At 43.0% G+C, this 17,963-nt stretch overlaps 1 protein-coding gene across 3 annotated transcripts in view; it reads right to left on the bottom strand.

Annotated features, from left to right (window-relative positions):
* Positions 1 to 326: 326 nt before the first annotated feature.
* Positions 327 to 17,963, bottom strand: part of LTBP1 (latent transforming growth factor beta binding protein 1) — a 278,103-nt gene continuing 260,466 nt past the window's right edge. For all 3 annotated transcript variants that reach the window (XM_012727629.1, XM_012727631.1, XM_012727630.1), the window contains 3 exons: positions 5,465 to 5,587; positions 2,134 to 2,283; positions 327 to 1,263 (listed from right to left, as the gene is read on the bottom strand). In XM_012727629.1, coding sequence (XP_012583083.1) covers positions 1,082 to 1,263; positions 2,134 to 2,283; positions 5,465 to 5,587 — 455 coding nt within the window. In that variant the 3' untranslated portion in view covers positions 327 to 1,081. The remainder of the gene's footprint in view (positions 1,264 to 2,133; positions 2,284 to 5,464; positions 5,588 to 17,963) is intronic.

Genomic DNA, 17,963 nt, shown 5'->3' on the forward strand with positions numbered 1-17,963 from the left:
CTCTCTGTATTCGCTTGCTAGGGCTGCTAATCTATCACAGATGGGTGGTTAGAAATTCAGAGTAACATGTTGTGGGGTTCATTTCTACTAAGGTATTTCTCTGTGGCTGGTAGAGGGCTGTCTTCCTTATACTAGATTAAGCCCACCCCAATGACCTCAGCTACTCTTAATGATCAATTTCATGATTAAGGATCATATGAAATTGGGAGAGGCACATAATTCAGTCTAACAAATTTAATAATTGTAAAGAAGGGGGGGTTGGGGAAGATGTAACTTGTACTCATTCACAATTACTCACGTTGATGTTTTTTCTAAAAAAATGGTGATTTATTTTGCTTTAACATACAATGGTAAATATAACGGGATCATCAAGTTTTCAAAACACATTTGCTGGATTTAGTTGTACAACATTACAACACTAAAGTAAGCTCGACAGCTTTTCCATATAAGGGGTCCAATTGATGCCTACTAGCAGTTTGGCTAATAATGAACATTAAAAAGAAAGTAGACAATACATTGTAAATATAAAGAACTTTTCTCCAAATGTGTATAAAAGTTTTGAAACAAAACCACTGCCTGCTCCACAGGACAGACAACTAGGATTTTAAAAATGTCCCGCACCGGGAATAGCATAATCCTGCGTGGCTCTATTTTTATCAAAGACTTTTACACTTGATTTTAAAAAAAATCTGGAGAAAAAAACAGTAGCCAAGGGACTGCACAACCAAAAAAAAAAAAAAACTTATAAAATATTTCCACTGCTATTTAAATGCCAAATGTAATCAAGCACTAGTAAAAACATCATAATACACCCTTCTGTTTAAAATAACAGCACTGTTCCACCTCTTTTCCATTGAATTTTACATATGAACAGACTATATATACTGGTTTTTCAGAGAAATGTCCATTTGGTCTGTCTCACCAGTCAGGCTCACACTGAATGCTCTTTGGAGGAGATGCGGAACCACGATGTTTGCGCATACTCAGCATTCTGGGTTAGGTGCAATGTCTCAAGTATAATAACGTTTCTCTTTTCCTTTACACAGTGCAGAGTATATGGGCTTAGGTTATGTAGATTGTTTTACTCCAGGTCACTGTCTTTGTCTAAATTCAGGGCGCTATTCAATGGGGTGCAGTAGTTTGGCTTGTCAGAAGGTACGTAGCCAGGGAGACACAAACACTTGTACGAGCCTTCAGTGTTAATGCACCTGGCGTTCTTGCAGAGAGACATCCGGTTGTTCAACTCATCACATTCGTTCACATCTGTAATAAGTCAAACCAGGCAGTTAAGTAACCAAACTTGTCCATGAGGACAAGCAGCCTACAGCTTACCAGAGGCACCTGCCAGCTTGTTCTCTGCTCGTTCCCTGGCAAACTATACCTAATTTCTGCATTATCTAGTTGGTTTCCATCACAAGCAAGGGCTCTAAAAGGCAGATTGCCACAGAGGTTTTAGAATTTACTTGTTATCTGGCACAAATGAACATTCTGTCAGTTTCCTTGAGGTGGGACTGTAAGGAACTAGCCTCGGTTCCTTTGCACAGGTACCTACGAGCATACAAATGAGCACGGCACCGAACAGCCTTTAAGCTTCAATCTCCTGTTCACTTGAAATACCTGTAACACCCCAATGCACCCATCAGAACCCCATAGATTAAGTCTAACAATATTCAGGAGTAGTGAAGGGACTGCTGTAGGAGGGAGCATACACTCTCCTGCTAAGTCAAGAGCCTTTTAGTCTAGATGACAGCACTGGTCCAAGGGGAAGAATAAATGTCTTCCCTTTTACTTTTGAAACCTAATGAGAATGTTAAGAGGAATTCTCCAAGACAGATGTCAATGGAAGCTGTTTACCGGTTTTTTTTCTTTATTTTTTAGATGCAAATACTCCCTTACACTTGTATCAGCTATTTAGTGACTCTTTGTTGCAGAGTCAAAAAAATAAGAGTCAGAGTAAATACTTGGGACATTCTAGCCTTTCCTTCATAGGTAACCCTATCAATTCTTATAGCAACCACACAGCCAATCACTACCACTGCCCATCTTCAGAACACTTCTCACTTAGTTTAAATGTAAGCAACTGTATGAAATCTAGTCACAGAATAGTCTCCTCATGAGACAGAGCATTCTCACCAACACATGTCATCTTGGCCATATCCAAGTGGTAGCCATCGAAGCAGTCACAGGTGTAACCTTCCTGCACCCTCACACAGCGGCCATTTTCACACCCATTGAGGATGCCACATTCCTCAGCCTGCAGCTCTTCAAAGCTATTTAAAAAACCTGGAGAGGAAAGTGCAGTGCTCAGTGAGGAATTTTCAGCCTCATTTTATATAAAATGCTTTACATATATACATACTTTAGACACTTTAAAGTTGAGTACTGACTGTATCTGTATACAATAGCAAACATACAATGTCAAAAACTTGGCTGACATACAGATGAGTTCCATATCCTGAATTCTGACGTTCTATATTGAAATCCTATAAAATATGAAGGCAAGATTGGTTTTGATTTTTGCTACTGATGTTTTATTCCCAAACTCCAAATACTCTAAGTAGGGTAAATGTCAGATAATCATTCAAGATCAAACCAAAGGAATTCGTTACTACCAGTCAGTACAGATTTGCTAAGATCTCTGAGTTTGAAGAGGTGCTTTTTCTTTTCTTTTCTTTCTTTCTTTCTTTTTTTTTTTTTTGTGTGTGATGCTTTTTCAATTGGATTTCCCAAGAGCAGAGAAAGGCAGGCTGGCCTTGCTATGTAAAGTCTGTTTGTTTGCTCTGGCTTTGAAAAGAGTCTTACAAAAAGAGCTCTTAGTTGATCAAAGTATAAGAGCAGTAAACGGGACTCAAAACATCCTGAAAAATGAGGAAAGGACATCATACTTGTGTATGGAAAACCAAAAAGTTTTCAGAGTAAATACTTGGGACATTCTAGCCTTTCCTTCATAGGTAACCCTATCAATTCTTATAGCAACCACACAGCCAATCACTACCACTGCCCATCTTCAGAACACTTCTCACCTAGTTTAAATGTAAGCAACTGTATGAAATCTAGTCACAGAATAGTCTCCTCCTAAGACAGAGCATTCTCACCAACACAAGTCTTGTTTGGCTTTCTATCACTTCTAAGCTGTGTTGGCCCATTGAGAGATACAGGTTAGTAATGTAAAAACAATGGAACTGGGCATCAGAGGTTCTAGTACTCTGTAGCAAGAAGAAAGTTATCAGTATAAATCCATTGCACCCCAACACTCTGTTGATGGGGTCTTTCATCCTCTCCGCAGCTTCCAAACATGACTTTCTCATTTGTAAGCTAACATGTAGTGTCAGAATCCTGGGCCCTGTGAAGTAATTCTTCGGTAGAACTGCAGAGGGCAGCAGACTTGCGTAGATGGGTTATGATTTCTGATTTTACAGCGTGGGTAACTAGACCTTGCCAGGTCCTTTAAAATGTTTTAAATATCAAAATTTAGAAAATATCACAGGCCAGCAAGAATGTCAGCAGACCCTCAAATTCAAATTAAGACCTTATTTTCTTATAGCAAAATAATTTGGGCTCTAAAACTAGCCAAAGACATTATCAGAGAAGTTAAAAGATGACATTAACATTTGAAACCCCTACAGACATCAAGTTGATTTGCAAAAACAATTTCCTTGGTTACAAAGGACAGCTGCAAATCAGACCTGTTACCTGTTTTTCTAAATAAAATTCCACTGGCACATGGCATGCCCCACTGCAGACATGCTGTCTGTGGCATGGTCATCCTACAGTCAGAGCTGAGTAGGAGACGATATGAAAATGACTCCGCAAAGTTGCTTCTTAACTTCCTGTGTTGCCCAAGAGGAAAATGATGTGACATCAGCATTTTCTTAACATTTGTAGCAAATTTAAATTGCTTGAAAGCAATCTAGGCTTCAGAAAGTCACAGTCCGACTTAACTATAACCGATAGACATTCTGCACATAAGCTGTGGAACTGTATCTCTTACCTGTAGATTTTAACCTCCGATTTTGCATTTATGGGGCAGGCAAACTGGGTTTTTTATTTCAACCTTAAAATTTCCTTTCCCTTTTACTTAAAATTTTTTTTTTAAAGATTTATTTATTTATTCATACAGAACTGGGGTACAGGCCAGAGATGCGGAGGGTGAGAGGATTCACCAGAGACAGAGCGGGAAGCTAGAACAGGCTGATCAATGAAGTACACTGCTGGGGGGAGCAGCGGGCGGGTCAGGAGAGGTCTGCCGCGCCATGTGGTCACCTCCTGGGCAGGCGGGGATCGAACTCATGCGGAAGTGGCTTTAGTTTCTCAGTGCAGTGCTTTAACCCGCTGCGCCACCAGGGAGGGCCCCCTTTTACTTAAATTTTAACCAACAAAATGGCAAAACCAAACAGCCTTCCAGCTGTCAGGTTAATGCACTGGATTTCTAAGTGGATGATGCGAAAGTACATTAGTCTCAGGTGTTACAAGGCAAATGGTGGTTACCCTGGTGTGTATGTATGGTGGGGGTATGCAGCAGGGGTATGCTGGGAAGCTGGCCATGTTCATAACTGGGACAAGGTCAAAGAGATGTGTTCGTCAACCCTGCTGCATTGATAAGTGATTTAAATTTTGCATGTAATTGCTTTACATTAATTTGGCTTGATGACCATTACACTGAATTCTTAAAAAAAAAAATGTCAGGGAGAGAAACTGGACTCTGGCCTGAGGCAGCTCCCCAAAGCCTTTGAACTCTCCTTAGGAGCCAGATCAGGGTGAACCTGCTCAGGGCAAGGCACCAGGCACCAAAAAATGACCCCATTTTTGTTGTATTTTTTAAATTCATCAACATTTCCAAAGATATCACCCCAACTCCCTTGTCCACAGGGACCCTCTGTCCTGAAACTCTGGGGGTCACATGTGCACCCCATTCTGCACCCTCACACATTTTCCTTCCCAGCACACCACCCCACCACCTACATTCCTGCAATTCCAGGGAAAGCCAGCGCACATCATTTCTTACTCAACAAATCCCCCGATGAGTGAATTCTAAAAATTCTGATCAGGAGAGCAATTTTTTTGGCTTTCCACGCAAATGCTTGTCAAGATCAGGTTGGTACAGTTAACATCTGTCATTTCCTTGTATGAAAAAAGATTGTAACGGAAATGGGGTTTCAAGAAAGCCCGGCTTAATGGGTTTCTAGACCACTATTTAGGGGGCAAAGAAATGGGAGTCATAGAAGTAAGATTTTTTTCAACTTTAAGGAAAGTAACATAGGGACACCCAAGGGAAAAGCCCATGAAGTCACAGCTGAGCTGCATGGGAAGGCCAGTGGGTGTGGCTGGCTCACGCTGGGGTTTCAGATAACAAGTCCAGCGGGTGGCCCCAAATGCTGTGTTCTCACATGCTCCCAGGACATTTTGAGGACCATCAATGAATCGTAAGCCACAAGCTTCACAATGACCAGAAAATGTCACTTACGGTCCTGAATGAAGTAGGGGTCGGCTTCTGGAGCGTACTGCTCGCTAAAGTCAACAAGGGCATCCCGCCCGTAGGGCTGCCGGCGTCCTGTGACGGGGATGTTGCACAGCTGGGCGTAGTCATCTGAGAAGGAAAGGGCAGGGATGTGATATGCCGTCACCATCTGCCAGCCCTGTGGCCTCCCCGCCACCCCCCCACACCCTTGCTCACTGTAGCAGTGACCATCACAGCAGTAACAGTGCCACAGTGGGAGAAGGAGCCGTAACAGCCAGTGGTCATATAACTCCTGCTCGGTGCCAGCTACCGTCCTAAGTGCTAATGCACATCAATTCCCTAACACTCACACCCCCTGCGAAGAGGCGCTGCCATAGTCTGCATTTACTGCTGAGGACACAGAAGCACGAAGTCGCTCAGTGACAGCACCTGTGTGGCAGCACCAGCTCTGGACTCTCTGTGTCGCTCTGCCTCTCCACCTACCTGGGCTCCGCTGCATTTTTTACCTCCCTGTGCCTGGGCTGGGTTCCGCTGCCATGACCACCTCCTGAGGTCACGTGCCTGTTCCACGCACGGTCCGCCCATGGCCGCCTAGCTCTGGACTCCTAAGCTTGCCTTCTCAGTCTTCCTCCAGGACGCACCCAGCACATGGCACCTTAGCTCTCCATGTGCCCACTACATTTCATGGCCTTTGTCTCTGGTGTATTTACCAGCAGAGACATGTAGCGGACTTAGAAGGGAACACTTCATCTTCTGCATGCCTGTTTTACAGAAATGCACTGCCCAAGGACTGAGCTGGTAATTTGGCAGAGTTGTTGAATTCCTGGCTGCGAGATGCAGGGTGGCAGGCTCATGTGGCAACTGCATGGGACTCCAGGCGGACTTTTCTCTGTTGGCTCCTTTTGTCACACACAAGCCTCAAGGCAAGCACAGAGGGAACAATGCTAGCTTCTGAGGTTTGCTTTCTGCGCACTGAAGAAATCAAAGGTGTGTGTGTGGATGTGTACATAATTGCACAGAAATGTAAGGTCAGAAGATAGAACCATCCTGGCTAGAATAGCATTACAGTTGCCTCTCCTAAAATTCTCCCCATATAGAAGCTTCCAGGATCAACACAGAGAACCCAGACATCTCCAAGTCTTTTGCATGAAATCATTTCATAATAACTCATTGAGGAAAGAGCTAAACTTGGAAAAAGATCCTGGACTGAAAAAAAAAAAAAAAAAACAACCCATCTGAATTCAAATAAACAGAACACAAATGACTGTCACTGCTGCTTCAGGTTTGAAAAAGAATTCAGGCTTTCCCTGAGAGAGGAGGTCTCCAAAATGTTCTGAGTTTCAGAAGCTGAGGTCATATGCTCCCATGAGTTTATATACATTTGTTGTGCATCTGAAAGGGAGACTTGAGCATTTTATATCCAAGCAACAGTTGCGATCAAGAGTGGATATTAAAACTAAATTAATTCATGTCGTTTGGTCAAAGTGAATCCAGAGATGGCTAAGCATGCCTCCCTCGAACATCGGGCTGGCAGTAAGCCGTGTGGAGACCCCAGGGCTCCCAGGCCCTGACTGCATGGGGCCACTCCAGGGCTGGCTGGCCCCGATCTATGCCCTTCCAGTAGACCATGCGTCCTCCACCAAGAAATGCACTGGCCTCCACCCTCCAAGCGCTTCCATCTGGCACTCACTGGTGGGAGAGCTGTGGAGGAGGAACAGACTTCTCTTCCTGTGCAATGTTTAGAAACAGATTCCTGGGAAAGGGTGGCTCCTGCACTGCAACTGAGTGCACAAGTAAAATGCACTTTACAGAAGAGATTTTGAGTAAATCTGAAAGAGCTGATCCAAAGGCGGCAGGAATGCACTGGAAGCTCAGTAAGGCCAGGACAGGTGACAGCCAAGATCCCTAGTGCGGGGTGGGCACTGAGGACGGACTGAAGAGGAGTTTCGAAGGTAGCCTAGTGTCAGCGCAGCGAGCTTGGGGACGATCAAGTGTTTCGTAAGGAAGGTTTTGCCTTGACCGAGGCTGGTTCAGGGGCAGAGAAGAGTTGTGGGGAGGGGACCTCAGGAATCGCCACACTGTCATCCCCCACCCACACCAGTTTCTCCCAAGCCGAGCCTTTTTCTCTTATGAGTCTAGACTTGTTCTCTGCTGCTTCACTTTCTCGAACACATTAACATTTCAAATTTCAAGACAGTTTTGGTCAGTTATCAAAACATCATTTCTGCATTAAATGTACTCTTTTATATTTGGAGCTGTGCTCCAGGCCCATCATCACCAGGACATTTCTCTTGAGTTATTTTTCAGGGCGCATGGATGGGTCTCTCCTGGTCCACCCATGCTCCCTCTCCCGCTGTGCACAGCTGCTGCCATGCCTGGCAGGGTCAGGGGTGAAGTAAGCATGGCGTAATGGGAAGAATGTGGGTGTTGGAGGCCGAATCTGGGGCTCAAGTCCTGATCGTGCCACGCTGCTTTTGTTCAGCTTAGCAATTCTGGGCAAGACTCAGTTTCCACATCTGTCAAACAAGGCTGCCAATTTCTGTTTGCCTACTTATGTTACTGATATATTCATATATATATATATATATATATATATATGTACATATATATAAGATAATGTTGTGGAACTGTTCATAGATTTTTGAAGAGAGAAGTTACACGTTTTTCTCATAGGAAACAAATCACTATGTCCCTATTAAACATCTGGACAGAAATGAGGATTTTTCAAAGACAGTGTTAGAATTAGTGATTGATGCAAAATGTAGAGGCATTTGTCAATAAGCAAAGAACCAAGCAGTAAATTAAGAGAGCGCAGTCGCCAGATGTTTTGAGATTTTGGACGTTTTCAATAAATGGAAGAAAACTAGCTTAGTAGACTGCAACAGAGCTTTGTTCTCTTACAAAGCACAAAATTATTCGTTGCCTCGGCAAATTTAATTACCTGATTGGACAGTGATAAAGTATGAGCAAGAGCACATTTTAACACCAGATCAACAGAATTCAAAACATAGGGGAATCATGATGTTCAGTAATTCTTACTATATGCTGGAATCCTTCAGAGATGAACTAACAGGCCACAGGTTTCTCTCCATCTTCCAGCTGGAAATCCGAATTTTTGACTGAGTTGAGGGTGAAGACGCCACTGCAGCCTCTGAGCCAGAGCCACCAGAACCTTCGGCTCGGCGCTGCTGGGCCTTGGTTAACCCAGCGAGCCAGGTCACTGCGAGCGGATGGAACAGAGCCCAGAAACAGCTCGTCTCTGGACTATTCCACCAGCGCCACTTCCCCTAATTCAACTTGTGGGCTGAACACCTACTTTCTGTCTGGACTTGTTTTTCCTTCTCCTGAACACCCTTCACGTAAGCATGTCAACAGCAGTTAAGCCCCTTGCTATCTAGGGCTTGGCACAGAGATACTACTTTGCTTAGCAGAGCTTGTCCTGGGCGGCAAATGCCATGTCTGAGGCAACATACGATGGGTCCATCCAGAACCCAGCACATCTGGATGTGAAACAACTAGGAAATGAACGTATTTACCCCCTCACAGTCTCCCTTCTCGCTGTGCCCACCACCTCCCAAGCACAAACGCTTGATCAAACGCTCCTGCTCAAAGCTCTGAAACACACACCCGGCACGGTGGACACGATGGTCCATACAAGCCCAGGCACTGATCGCAGCAAGGCAGACTCACAGGACAGATGGCACTGCTTTGATTTCAACTGTAAGTGGAAAAAGTTTCAGAAGTACCCCCTGGAGCCAGTGTGTCTGGGGTAACTGCTGTCAGCAGAGAGGGAGGCAGATTACTTACTACACTGTGGCAGGAGACGGCCACGCCTGAGACAGACATGTGCAGGGCTGGTCTGGACAGTCACATGCCACCATGCCCCCCCGGCATGTGGGAGGCCAGGGTTCAGTTTTGACTGCAGCCGATTAAATTCAGCTGCTCTTAGAAATGACGGCGAGGCTGCATGTCATTGCCTACACATTAAGGTGAAGAACTCCGTGCACCGTCTGAATTGCATCATTTTCAAAAAGAGGACAAACAACAAATTCTTAAGCATTTAAAAATATTTTGCTCAGCTTTCTACACACCAGGTGTTTTGCTTACAGGCTTCAACATGCTATTGATAATGGGAAACACACAAGCAGGATACAGAGACGCCAGAAAGGAAAACGCTTCGCCCAGTGCGTGCTGAGTGAGCTTTATAATACACATCTTTTTCTTTGCAATGAACAAAAGCTAGGAAGCAATTTTTCTGACTTTCAGGTCCATCCAGAACTGCTGACAGAGGATGGGATGTGAGCGGGAAGCCTTGACAGGCAACGGTGCAGCCTGCCGGGTGGCCGCTGCTAAGCAAGTGATGGAGAATGAGCCCTGTCTCGGAAGCAGCTCGCCCACGGTAATTGGGGCGCCGCCCTGTCTCCTTTGTGTAAAGTCTTGCTGAGCGGAAAGAGAAAACTGGATACATTTTAAAAAGGCCCAGAATCCAAAGTCATGGGTTCTAAACTGGGCTTTTCCATTCCCTACCCTTTCAACTGGGCACACTTCTGTATCAAAAGAGATTCTGATGGTGCACCTCATGGTACTTGGGAATTAAAAAAATCAATTCATTGTTTCATTCATTCAGTGACTGACAGACTCAAGCAGCAGCTGAGACTACAGGTAGGGTGGGGCTGGGGAGCTGGAAGGAGATACCTGTGCCACACCTGGCGCAAGGAACTCTTCAGTCAGCCTGGAGGAGCGGGGAAGGTCTCCTCACAGAGTGAGTACCTGTGGGAGGAGGTCAGCCAGGGGAACAGGAAAGGTAAGTGGGTCACAAGCACAGGAGTGAGAGGAAGAACCTTGCCAGCATTGCTGCGGTAGGAGAGGCCAAGATAGCGAAGCAGCACACACGTACTGGTAAGCCCGAGACACCAGCTCCCGTGTATGTCTGCGTCCACTTTCTCATTTAATCTCAGAAAAGCCTGATGCTTGTAATTAATGTGTTTCTGGTGAGAAAACTAAGGTTTACAGCACAATTCGCCATAGCTTCCATGAGGTATAAGAACCTCAACAGTCTGTAAAACCATGTTTTTTCTATTCCACAGTGGTCTAAAGCTGAGATGAAAATTATATACACCACCCTAGACCTTACACGTCAGGTAGGTGCATCGTCCAGGACTAAGCATTTGTATCTAAAATTCCAGGAGGGATAATCACTGCGAATGCAGATGAGCTCAGCTCCCCAGAGGCAGTGCTATCATTAGCAAGATTAATGTTTACTGAGTTTGCTCAATTTACTAGGTGAAAGAGATCAAATTGCTTAATGTTCAATTAAATTGTACTTGTCAAGGACAAGGAAGTAATGGAGTCTAAAGTCTTGGCAGGGTTTGGGTTCTGCAGGGCTCCGGCACCTCAGAATGCTCTGAGGAAACTTACCAGGCCCCAGCCCAGCCTCGCTCCCTGCCCCCAAGCTTCACCTAAGTGCAGTCCCTCCCTGGGTTTTCCATTAGGTTGTGGTTTATTTTAGCCAGACTCTTAACTGCAGAAAGATTTGTGAGGTATGAAACGCCAAAAAAAATGAAGGCTCGCTTTGCTTTCTAAAACCTGGACTCCAACTTTATACACACTTGTAATAGTATTAAATTATGCCACACATGAAAACCTTAAGATTGTGACTGATTACTTAGGAATATCCTCAGGGCTGCCTGATGGTCTTCCCTCTGTCTTAAGTATCTGGGGCTTTAATACTTCACTGAGCCTGACAGTGAAGAGGTTTTTAGCAGTGAGGCGACTGCTAATATTTGATAAGAGAAAAGATAGTTATACAAACAAAGCAGCAATAGGAGAAAAGTTCAACAGGTCAATTTTCTAAGCTGATCTACTCATTTTTCCAACTGCCAGGACAGACCAATCACTCCATTTCCTCTTTTCCTGTTCTTTGCCAACCTGGAGAGACGATCTGAGAAGTCCACAATTAGGAAAAATAAGTATTACAGGTAAGAAATACACTGCTTTCTGTGTTCTATTTTGCACGTGAACCCACAAGAGCTCATTTCAGATAGATGCAAATCTGGAACAATAAAAGGTAGCTACCATACCTATCAGCTGGTAAATGTCCTAAATGCTACCAAGTGTTTCACCCCAGGATGCTTAAGTTTTTTATATGAATTTCATCTTAGTCCAAAGAAACAAAAAGGGAAAATAAATTTTTAATAAACCTGAAGTTCATATAACATTTTTATATTGGTAAAATGAGGAAACAAGACGAGTTGATCTCCAAGATACTTTGTAGCGTATTCTATGATTCTAAATAAAACATTTTTATGGCAAGGCTGCAAAATATTAACTAACCACTACTAGGCGCCTTCAGCTGGAGTTTACCTGAATGTTTTCATAATGACTCAAGGATTTTAACATGTCGTGAGTGTGAACAGTCAAACTTGCAAATATGATCCTTTGCGTTCATTTTTCTGCTAAGAAACTGAGCTTCCAGAGAAACTTAATGACATCTCAAAGGTCAAGTCAGGATAACTTATTCGAGAATAAAAATTAAGCCAAGTTATTCTTGCTGTTTTCAGTTTGAAGCAGAGTTTATCTGAATGTAACTCTCAAGGTTAAGAAATAACAGAGACAAGCTGCTACACCCATTATCATTTGAAAAGCAAGTACTAGCTACTGTAATACTACAGGGGCACTAATCAGTATAACTCTTCATATATATATTCCATTCAGTTGGAGAATACCCCCTTTGGTGGTTTTTCTTTCATTTCTATTTACCTTCATCTGACCTGATTCTCCTTTTCTATCTTGCCCTTTTTATCTATTCCACATGGGACACAATCCTGGCAGCAGCACCTGTGGCGACCCCGGTAGGCTTGCAGAGGCTGCAGGGCGGGAAGGGCCCTTCCTGGCCGAGCAGAGCACACGCGCCACCGCTGTTCACACAGCTCACCTGCCACCGAGACGCGCAGCTCAGAAGGAAGCACGGAAAGGTCAGACTGCTGTTTGCTCAGCTCCATTTCCTTACTCTGGCTCTAATGGGACATCATTGCGGTTATAATCAGAATACCAGGTATTCTCTGTTCAGAATATTTTCAATATCGGAGCATGGTCAAATACTTAGCACCTCCATGCAGTAGAGCTCCTGGGAAATAAACACTGAATAAAACAGACACCCTGAAGTTCAACAAATGCACATGTTGCCAACGAGTCATCTTCTTGTTAAACTCCCCTCACTTACGACTGCTCAGGCCACTGAGATGACGTCTTGACCCATTCTCAAAAGATAGTAAATGCTCTGGGTTTGCTGTGCAGCAAGGTCTGCTGCTGTCCCCTCTCACCCCCCCTGCGCCGCCCCCCCCCCCAATGGGGGACTGGGTTTGGGAACTGCAGCTTACTCCAGAACACTCTTCTCGAGCTTCTCTCTAGTAATTTAGCAAGCACTAAGTCAGTTTTCTCTACCAGGGTTATTTTCCTTTTTAGCTTCCTTTGCCTCACAGGAAGAAGCCATGTCTACTTCCTTGTTTTTAGTCAGTGTCTGCAATATGGCTTTTCCTTTAATGTACCTATTAAGACAAGGGTTTTTTTTTTTTTTTTTTTTTTGAAAGCTCACACTTAAATTTTAGCATGCTTCCTCTGACTCACTATCCCTCCTTTTGTACCTGGTTTCTCCTACCCTCCTGTCCAGTCTCTTAGTGTTTGGTAAAGAGGCCCTGATCTACCATATCGGCACTTCCTAGCTGGGAGTTCTGGTTGAGCCTACACTGTCCTACCCTCCCTGCCCAGCATTCTCCAGCATGTATCTGAGGAAGGAGAAGCAACATTTAGCATCCAACAGAATACTAAGGCTCTTCCTTAAGAGTAGTGTATAGGATGGTCATGGGGCTGGGGCAGGTCTACAAAATGCAACTATTTTAACTGATTCTCACCCTTTATTCTCTTTTCTAGTTGTGATGCGTAATTTTATGTTTCCACTAGGCTGGCCATGGGGTAAACAAACAGAGTTGGTCAGCCCTTACTGGGGTGTTTTTGGACAAGAGTGACATTTCACATTAAATCGGCAGTCTCCCAGTGAAGCAGCTGACCTCCCTAGGTGTGGGGGTCTCATCCAATGCTGGAGGCCTGCACAGAACAAAAAACCCAGCCCTGACACGGCTCCTCTTGCCTGACAGCGCTGGACCAGGCCCCCAGCTCTCGTGTCTGCAGGGCTTGGCTTAACAGTTTTTAGAGCCACATCCTGCTTGCCTCTGCTTTTCTGGAGAACCAAGGCCAATAATCCAGCCTACCAAGTGTGTGGCCAGCCCAAGACGTCAGACTGGTAAGGCGTCTCAGTGGGCTGAGTGTGACCCTTTAGGAGAGGTGCTGTGACTCTCGAGGGGGGGAGGGGCACGCTGACTCCCTGGAGAGAAGCTGCAGTGAAGACACTAACTACAGAAACAACGTAAGTGAGAAACACTCGGGGCCCTAGCTACCTTGCAAATGGGATGCGCTGCCTCTCCTGTGTGTGCTTGCCTTCACTGTCTGACAACTGAATTTTTCCACAGGAAGCTGTTGGCCTTAAGAGGGCAGTTCTACAGCAGAGAGCACAATGTGCATTAAGCATAGAATAGTAACACATTTCTATTAACATTTTCAAGGGTTTTAGGTTTTGGCTATTTCACAGGTCCATAGTTTAGAGAGCCAACTAACAAAATTAATAGCCAGCTCTTGCTGTATAAAAATAAAACTGACTTTAGATTTTTTAGCATTTTATGTTGAATAAGAATAAATAGAGCTTGATTTGTTGGTGTTGTAAAAGCAGGTTAAATACTCGAGGAAATACTTATTAGGATGGCATAGGTAGCCTTTTGAAGTATAGAGTATTTGAGAGAAAATCAAATACATAACACTGAGACCATAATATTAGACTTAGTTAACAGAATTTTGAGAATCAGGAAACTATAATCTGCTCCTTAAGACAGAAAAATGACATAGATAGCTATTGGACTCAAAGAAAATGACACTAAGTTCAACTTCTAAATTGTTGGAAAATCTAGGTTTGTTCTAACATTTGAAAATGGAATATATTCAATGTTCATTGAAGCCCCAACATTAAATGGTCCAATCCACATATAAATCCTGCCTTTAACAGTACAATGTGTACTTGTAATTTCAGAAACCAAAAGTGGACACTGGAGGGGGCCTGAGAGAAGCAGCTTCTTCACAATCTAAAGAGGTTTCTGCTCTGTATTTGGCCTAAATGCCCTTCCATCCCTCATGTGCTTTTTGCCTTCTGTCAAAGAGACTGCTGGCACTATCGACACCAAGTGAGGGAGGAGCACTCGTGCCATTCATTTCCAGGGAGGGGAATGTGTGTATTAATCACTACAAAGTAGTGATTGTATGTCAAGCATCTCACAAGTAAATTTACTTCTCCAGTGACACTCAATGTTACTGCCACTGTACAAATAAGGCACCAGTCATCATATTAACTCAAGAAACTGCATAATTCACTACCAAATTTTACCTCGAAGATAACCTTTTATAGTAAGGCAAAGGATTTTCATCTCTATGAGAAGAACCTTTCCAATCACAAAGACTGTAAGTTACTTACTGGCTATTCTGTATGGCGTCCTGCCATGGGTACCAAGAGTTCAGGCCCGAAGAACCAGGCCACTTTCCATTTAGACTCTCCTCTGTCCCAGCCGGGTCGCTACTCAGTAGAGAGTTTTAATTTTCCATTGCAGTTCATTAGCAGCTGCTCTTTAATCTCATGCTTAGGATCTGTGATCAAAATGATTAAATGCTTCACACTCAGAGGATTCATCATAACCTCACAAAAAATGTTCTCAACTTCAGACGAAGGGAACTGAAGTAACTTGTCCAGAGCAACTGACAGAACCAAAGCCAAAAGCAGACTGCTTGACCCGAAGGCGGGACCACTCAACATGCCTCACATGAAGTATGTTCCAAAGTTATTAGTAACATTTTTTGGAAACATGTTTCTTGGAAAAGCCTTTAAACCATGACTGTTGAAAGGCCTTTTGCAATTACTGCCCAGTTACAATATTTCTTCAAGTTTAGCCCATGAGTCAAATTCCTGTCTTCCTTTACCTCTTCCAGGGTACTGGGGGAACTTCTTACACAGAGGAGTTTGGGGAATGAAGAGCCCTGCATGGATATGGAGAAATCACCAACTGAACTGTCAAAGACACAGGCCAAGTTCTTTCACTTCTGCAAAACTGTATAAAAATTAGATTAGCTAATAGGGTATTTTCAATAATGTTGTCATAACAAATGGTGTATTATGAAACCAGGGTATCCCGTATACATTTAAATGATATAAGACTTAAATGTACTCTCCTTTAGCAGTACAGCATAACTTTGTTATGCTGGCTTTACAGAACTGAATTTTAATTCACATTTCATCTAAATACAATGTGTCTATCTGTTCCAAAATATTTTGCATAGTAGGTGAGCATTAAACAACATGTGAACAATTTAGATTGGGTTTCAGATCACTTAATTTCCTCCATATAAACCACTAGATGTGCAGTGAGAATAATCTATCTCAGAATAGGAATAACAAATCCCTTGCAAGTTCCTTCTATCCCCAGATCTTAGAAGCCTACCTAAACTGAAGGGGTCAGCTTATGCTGACAATGTTTGACGTAAGATACTAACTGCCTGCTGTTAGCATGCTTATGTTCTTTTACTCAACAACCCTTTTCCCTTGATTAGTCACTTACCCAATGGGTAAAGTGCACATATTGCCACCCTTAGAGTTTAAATCTTAAACCCTTGACTGATTATATGAGGAAGTCATGAGTAAGCTGGGAGAAAGAGTGATATCTTATGACTTCTTGTCTAGAGTTCAAGACCCTTATATCATTATAGCATCTGCTTAGCAATTAAAAAACAGTATTTCTTTTGGATTAGATAAACAAGTAAGAAAGGTGATACAATCTTCATTGTTAGATGTTTTTCAATTTTTTATGCATACCATCAGTTTCTAAACATGTTGCATGATGTTAAACATGAGCATTGTACATCATTCTATATTAGTCTAGAGATGTGTCTCATTGTAAATAACAACTGTCTAGTATTTTACACTATATGGGTACATCACAATCTCATTAACCAATTCCTTATTGGAAGAACTGATTCAAAATTCTTGTTCTAGAATGATCCCAATTGTCTTCAGTACCTATGCCTCTACATTCGACCAAGGTTAGTGTTCGCTCTCTCATCAAACTACCTCAGTGGTTAAAACACTTGTGGTGCACTACTTCGTATGGCCAGTAGGTGGCATGCTCACAACACCCAGGTCCTCCATCAAGCCATTTTTTTAGATCAATTAATAAGTTTGGTGATCATTATGGCAACATATTTGAAGTGTGACCCCTTACTATTGAAGCAGGCAATGGCTTAAACCAACAAAACAAAACACTGATTAAAACTATCAATCTTCTATGTTCAATTTTACTACAGTAAGCCTACTTATTTTGCTAATTTACTCACCAGAAGTTGTTTTAGCGAGATAAAACATAACCACAGATAGTGGGGATTCTTGGGTACTTTGTATGTGTTCAAAGGTATCTAATTTTCTCTCATTTGTACACAACAAATTTTCATTTCCATGAGACAATGGTAGCCTCTATATGTCTTATAACTCATATGTACAATTTCAAGTCTACACTCTTGAGAGTAGCAAGACAAAAACATTAAAAATTCATTTTAGACAAGTGTTATACAGAAACAATGGTTTTTGCTTACTAGTAATCACTGACTTGCTTTAACTCATTTCTTCTCAAATATATATATGTATTCCTCAAATACAAACTCACTGTTATCCATTATGCTGACTAGCTCGCTAACTACTCTGATGAGACATCACCTCTGATGTGGCTAAGCCACTCACTGACCTGCTTTATAACTGTAGTTTACTTTGCACACAACACATGAAACAGGTAAAAAAAAACCCTCACCTTTATCTAGGTTTTGTATCCTTGGGAAGAGAAGACCGGAGTAACCCAGTAGAATGCGGGCCCCGCAGTCAGTATACCTGGGGCTCAGCCTGCCACAGCATGTGACTCTGGCAGGTCCTGAAGTTCCTGGACCTCATTCCTCTTCCAGAGAAAGTAACTAGACACCTGCCTATAGGATAGCTTGGAAAATTAATAGCCAACTAATCAGATAGAAAGCATTCTAATTGTGCTTTGCACTGTGCTATATACATGCTCTCTGGCCTTTAAAATCATAGTAGAGAAAGTTACAGAAGACTTGCATTCCAGTAAACTCCTTATCCACCAAATATGTCAAGTCCTGGTATCTCTAAGACTCCCTTCTAGTGTGTCACTAAAAGTTCCCAGAAAGATCAGTGACCAACCACTACTCTCACTCATATATGATATGGTTCCTTTTTCCTGACTTGTTAAATTTTTTTTTTTTAAAGATTTATTTATTTGTTCATACAGAACTGGGGAACAGGCCTGAGGCTCAGGGGTGGCGAGAGGCTTCACCAGAGAGAGTGTGGGGAGCAGAA

Source organism: Condylura cristata, unplaced genomic scaffold (genome assembly GCF_000260355.1).
Source record: "Condylura cristata isolate star-nosed mole 26May11 unplaced genomic scaffold, ConCri1.0 scaffold00020, whole genome shotgun sequence".
In the NCBI taxonomy this organism is placed as follows: Eukaryota; Metazoa; Chordata; class Mammalia; order Eulipotyphla; family Talpidae; genus Condylura; species Condylura cristata.